The sequence below is a fragment of the Lathamus discolor genome, chromosome 3, assembly GCF_037157495.1.
Source record: "Lathamus discolor isolate bLatDis1 chromosome 3, bLatDis1.hap1, whole genome shotgun sequence".
Classification (NCBI taxonomy): domain Eukaryota; kingdom Metazoa; phylum Chordata; class Aves; order Psittaciformes; family Psittacidae; genus Lathamus; species Lathamus discolor.
In genome coordinates this window covers 118,085,394-118,091,393 of record NC_088886.1, presented here as the reverse complement: position 1 = coordinate 118,091,393, position 6,000 = coordinate 118,085,394, and the positions used below count along the sequence as shown (strand labels likewise).

Sequence of the window (6,000 nt, the reverse complement as noted above, 5' to 3'; positions counted from 1 at the left end):
ATGTACAACAACTGGGCTGTTCACAGCACTTACAAGTGAAAAAAACAAACCCTGAAATAGGTTGGCTTACATTATTTGCTTTTCTTTCATTGGCAATAGACACATTAAATCCTTGCTGATTTTTGTCTGTTACCCTAGAGGCTGATCTGCTCTCAAACTCACCATTCATTTATTTTCTGAGTATAACATATCCTTGTGTATTCTATGAGTGTGTGTAACCTTTTGTCCATTTGAGAATGGACATAAAGAACAGGCCTAAAAAAAACCCCAAAAAAACAAAACCCGAACTGACTCTTGGTCAACTATTATCTTGAGGATACAGATCAAAAGCCATACAGACAGACACTGCATCTAATTTACTTTGAGAGATTTATTGCAATTGATTTTCACAATTTCATATGAGTATTTTTTTAAGCCTGTTCCTTTTCTCACCTGCTTCTCTACGTAACACTCATTTAAATTAACAACTGGCTGCCTTCCTCCCCATTCAGAAATTTACTTCAGAATATTCAATTTTGCTGACATAAGTTAAAACAGCGGAATTTTTATTGCATAATTTATTAAAATGTAGAAACATGATACAATTTAATGTGACACCAGAATACTAACTCAATGTATCACATTTTCATTAAAAATGTGCAGAGTTTCCAGTACAAAGAGTCCTGATCTGTTAAAATACTGTCCTTTAAATAAAAAGCTAAGGATTAAAAAAAAAAAAATGTGGCACTTTAGGAAATGAGATTTTTAATTTTTTTTTTTAATTGGATATTACAATGCTCAAATCAAATGCTCAAATCAATGCACAGTTTCCAATACAAAAGTCCTGATCTCTTCAAATATCTTTTAAATAAAGAGGTAAGGATAAAAAAATATTGTAGCACTTCAGGAAATGAGATGTTCTTTTTTTCTTTATTGCGTATTACAATACTCAATACAGGTTCATCAGTAGCAGGGGAAATACTTTCAATCGTAGCATATCTGCAAGGCAAATCATCTCAAACTTTCAAAAGCAGCTCACATTACGGTGTCAGTCGTTTGGGATCCCGTGGAAACATGGAGGTCTGACGAACGTTATGCAGCCCTAGGTACAGCATAGTTACTCTTTCCAGTCCTACAACAAATGAAAAAACACCATCAGCATAGCCACTCATTTGTTTGAAACTCTTAAAAAGCTAAAGGTATTTGGACCAGATGAGGTCTCTTCCAGCCTGGTATTCTATACCTATAGTCAGCCTCACACAGTAATGTGACCAAATACTGGCATGTATGCATTGCAGAAAGTAGAACCAAAGCTGGGCATTTTACATACCATGATGCAGACTTCGTTTGGAAAGTATATCGATAAGCAATGGTTCTAGAGACTCAACCCTGCTCTGAATCACTTTGGACTTTTAAGAAAGATGGTACAGAACACTGAAATGGGAGGTGGGTAATTGGGAGAACCATATGTTGAATACAGTAAACAGCAGCATAGCCCAAACCAGTCGTAACAGCTTCAGAATAAAAGACATTAAGTGCCATAAGCAACAACAGAAAAAAACCTACAGTTGTGGAAGCTTATTCCAAACTCTCTGCAGTAAAAAATGTAGATTCAGCAATATGTATCTGTGTAACTATCTGCTGATATCTTTTATAATAATAAATATTTCAGTAGTGATTGTCTTCTTCCTTCCTGAAATCTTAGAGGTTATTATGTGTGTACTGTGGAACATGGAAAAACTTCCTAATCCATGGGGCTACATATGCATCCCAGCCATACTATGATGATCCCCATACACACACTGGTTCTCACACACTGCCCTCCTGTATAAAGATTTCCATGTTAAACAGCTAGAAACCAGCCTTAATTCTCTCAGCGTCTCGTGTTTGGCTGGTACTTGGATTGACCTCTGGGATGCACCACGTGGAGCATTTACTGTGCAGAAGAAATGTCACTTCAGCTTCCTTGATGTTAGTTCTGACTGGCCTAAAGAATTTTGGATCATCTGCAAATGCTGCATCTCCTCTGGCTCCCAAGTACTGCATAATCATAGATGTAGGTAGATGTAGATCATCTTGTAGGTATTTCAAAACAGTTGTCTCAATAGCGTATCGTAAATGTAATGCATTTACTGAAGGCAAACTTAGCTGATCTGAGAACATCCTGAGAATGTACTAAATATACTTTACAAAAATAGGCAAATGCAGAAAGACTGAATCAAATAAATAGTTGTGTTTATTGATGAGGACCTACAAAGTGTCCTATTTCCACATGCATGGACAGTTTCATCCTGCTAATGGAAGCAATGTACATAACTGTAAATTGCTATAATTAAGATACCTAAACGCTATCTTTTCTCATTTTAATACGCAAAATACAGCCAAGACATGAAGCCTCAGTACCTTTGCTAAAACCATTAGCATGAGCCAAACTGATCATTGATATTCAGTCAAATAGCTGAAGATGACAAGCAATCACTTATTTCTCCTCACGACATAACAGCTTCATCAAATGCACTAAGAGACCAGCAGCTTCTTGTATTAGAAGGCAATGATAAATCCATACATAATGCGGTATTTTTTTCCTTCCTTAAATTCTCCTCATTGGTCAAATTTGAAAGTGATGTGCCTGGCTAATAAATGGACGCTTTTTCTTGTGATCACCTGCTTTTTAAACTTGCCAGACCATGCCATTATGATTTTAAATTCTCCATCATAAACAGCCCCATGCATTTGCCGAATAAGGCTACTATTCTCATTTTTATGAAAAAATAAAAAATAACAAAATAAATAACAAAAAAATAAAATAAATATAAAATATAAAATAAAAATAAATAAGAAACTAAATAATAAAAAATTAAATACATACACTTACCTATTCCACCACCTGCATGTGGAGGTGCACCAAAACGAAAGGAATCGATATAAGCCTTTATTTTCTCCAAATCTAGAGAGGAAAAAGACATGTTTCTCACCTGCTTAATGAACACCAAACCAAACATACAAGTGACTAGAGAACTGCAAACACAACAAAAAATTTACCAGTTAACGTACAAACTAACAGTGTGGTTTTACTCATCAAACATGTAAATTATCCAGGACTATTTAGAAATTATAATAGTTTTGATTTTATAATGCTGTTAATAACTTAGGTAAGAAATTCTAGAACTGAGTAAGAGCTAGGCCCAACTGTTCATGTGACTTACAGAAAATGGTGATTTCTTGAATAAACCGCAGTAAGAAAGTAAAGATTTAGCAACTATTTTTCCATTTTGGTAGAGTGGGAGCTATTCATTTTTTGCCATTCACTGAAAGCATAATTTTAACCTACATTTTACACCTGTGATCACCTGATTTACCCTTCTACTATTAGCTGGCCTTGTCCCTGCTGAGATTTTATTTTTTTAAATTTCACCAGGGACACTTGCTTATCTGCTCTCAGTTCAGTAGAGAGAGGCATGACTGAAGGAGACTTGTTTGTCTACCCTCATTCTGTTGAATATATTTCCTGTATTACATTCTCTAAAAAGTCCTTGGAAACAATTCCTTTTCACCGAAGTGTTGGTGGGAAACTAACCATCTTCTTAATAGCCCCACTCTAGATTAAAATGGTTAAACAGAATTAGATGCATTAAGAATGAAACAGCATGACGATTTTAGCACTACCACCCTTGTAACAAATTCTGCCCCAAATTCTTCCTTTAAAGGAAACAAATCCAATCGTGATTTATACTCTTTTAAATTCAGTTTCATGTTGTTTACCAATGCCGTGATGCTGGGCTCTTTCAGTCAGCAGTTGAGGATCGTGAATTCTCTGCGCTCCAGACAAGATCTCTTCCCCTCTCATGAACATATCATAAGAGTTAGAGTTTTTCTGGAAAAACAAAGCTGAGTTTATTTCCCACCTACAGATGCTCCATCCTTACGTCGCAAATGTGCACCTCTCAATAACTTCACTTTTCTGAAGTGAAGTATCCAAAGTTGTGCAGTAAGACTGCAATGTATCTGGAGTCCGGTCAGGAACTACATCCCTTTTGTTCCTCTCGTTAAACTAGAGTTGATTTTAAAAACTGAAGCTCATGCACATGCCCTCTGTTATCCCAGCAAAAGATGCTCTAAAGATATTTACCCTGGATTTAGGAATGAACTGGGGAATTTCCAACAATTTTTACAAGTATATTTTCTGTTAAAGTGTCTATTAACCTAGAAGAATGTTTTTGCCTCTTTTCAGTGATGGCAGCAGTGTTCTGACCATGGAGATCTCTCCATAAAGTTCTCCTAGCTTTAGCTAGATTTGTTTCTTTCCAGTGTATTTTCACCAGTGATGAGTAACTATAAATATTTTACACGTCATGTAACACTGATCTAATCTTGTTATCAGAATTTTAACAGTGGATCATAGAAATATACTTTATTTAATTTCATCAAGTTATCCCCACACAGAATAGTTTAAACTGAAAAAAAAAACCCAGTAACAACAACAAATAATTTTACTTACAGGATTTACTGGGTCTGGCATTGTATAAAAAGGCCTCACAGCAAGAGGATATTTGTCAAGAATGTAGAAGTCTGTGTCATACTGAAAGAAGGTAATTTAAACAGTTAGTACAAGAGAAAATGATGCAAAGAACAAATTAAAAGAGGAAGACATAACCAATGTTGTGAAACTTTGAAAGAGAAGAAAAAAGATCTTCCAATATCTTTCCACAAATTTAACACTATTATCTTAAAAAGATAATGCTTATCAATAGAAGTAATGTATTATTTTTCAGATTTCCAATACTACTACTGTAAATTTACAAATGTTTAGCAGTAAAATGTTTTTCTGTAGTAACAGGTACTTATCCATCTCCTATAAATTTAGTTAGAATATGGTTTGCTTGGTTGGTTGGTTTTAATTACATTGAGATCTGGGTTTGGAACATACTATCCTGTTTGGTGTACTCAGTATAACAGATGATACAAATAAATATCGAAGATTGCAAATAGTTTGAAACAGCTTATTATGTTAAAGACAAAACTGTCTGTAGATTAAATAAGCAGCAACAAAATGGGAATGAGTCAACAATTAAAAAATGTTTATGCTAATCACAAACTCTTCACAACTTCTACATGTTTTGAGATACTGTATTCTCGATCAGTGTGTAAAGAGTCGTTTTACATGACGCAGGCATTTATCCCAACCCAATGACTCCATGACATTGTTTCACGTTCAATCACAAATTTATTTATTCTAAAATAATTGTTACCTTTTCCTTTACCAGGCGTCCCAGGAGCTTTTCATTAGGTGTGCTGAAAAAGATTTATCACCATTAAAATTAAGTGATTTAAACTTGGGCTGTTTATATGCTCCACAAAGCTAAAAAGATTTCAAGCTACAGATTTTATGCACCTTACCCTTTAGAAACTCTAGTACTTGTTTCTGAATGCTTTGGATTGTGCAGACAAATTTCAGAAATAAAGGATATTTATTTTTGTTCCTAAATATTTTGTCTTAGTCCTAGAAAACCCTTAAATTAACTGATACCTAAAGATATTCTTGCTCTTAATATGACTACTTCCTACTCACCAATATTCTGACTACTGAAGAATTGTGTACTCTATTTCCTATTGGCATATACCTTGTGCAGCCATTTCTTCTTAGGCACAATTAATTGAGAAATACCATAAGCAGTTGCCGAAGAAATTATTTTGCTCTATCAAACTCTTATGATTGAAACTTCTTCAACATGCAGATCATTTAACTGTAAAATCATATATTATCCTAATGGTACTGGATATATTACAGGGAAGAACAGAAACCTTTTAATTTATTAAGTGTCTTTTTAAAAGTTTTTATATAATCAGTTAGTTAAACCCATCTTCTGGTAAACCAATGGGAATGCAATCATACATGCTTAATCTTTTTCCTGAGAGGTGGAAAGAAGTGGGAATGTGTCACTGACAAGAAAGACCTTAAGACTGAAGAATCATTTTGTTTAATTCTATTCAAAGATGTGACAATTCACACGAAGGACCGTA

At 34.5% G+C, this 6,000-nt stretch overlaps 1 protein-coding gene across 2 annotated transcripts in view; it reads right to left on the bottom strand.

Annotated features, from left to right (window-relative positions):
• Positions 1-528: 528 nt before the first annotated feature.
• Positions 529-6,000, bottom strand: part of DARS1 (aspartyl-tRNA synthetase 1) — a 43,124-nt gene continuing 37,652 nt past the window's right edge. For both annotated transcript variants that reach the window (XM_065671295.1, XM_065671294.1), the window contains exons 12-16: positions 5,229-5,271; positions 4,478-4,558; positions 3,742-3,853; positions 2,855-2,926; positions 529-1,111 (exon numbers count right to left, since the gene is read on the bottom strand). In XM_065671295.1, coding sequence (XP_065527367.1) covers positions 1,020-1,111; positions 2,855-2,926; positions 3,742-3,853; positions 4,478-4,558; positions 5,229-5,271 — 400 coding nt within the window. In that variant the 3' untranslated portion in view covers positions 529-1,019. The remainder of the gene's footprint in view (positions 1,112-2,854; positions 2,927-3,741; positions 3,854-4,477; positions 4,559-5,228; positions 5,272-6,000) is intronic.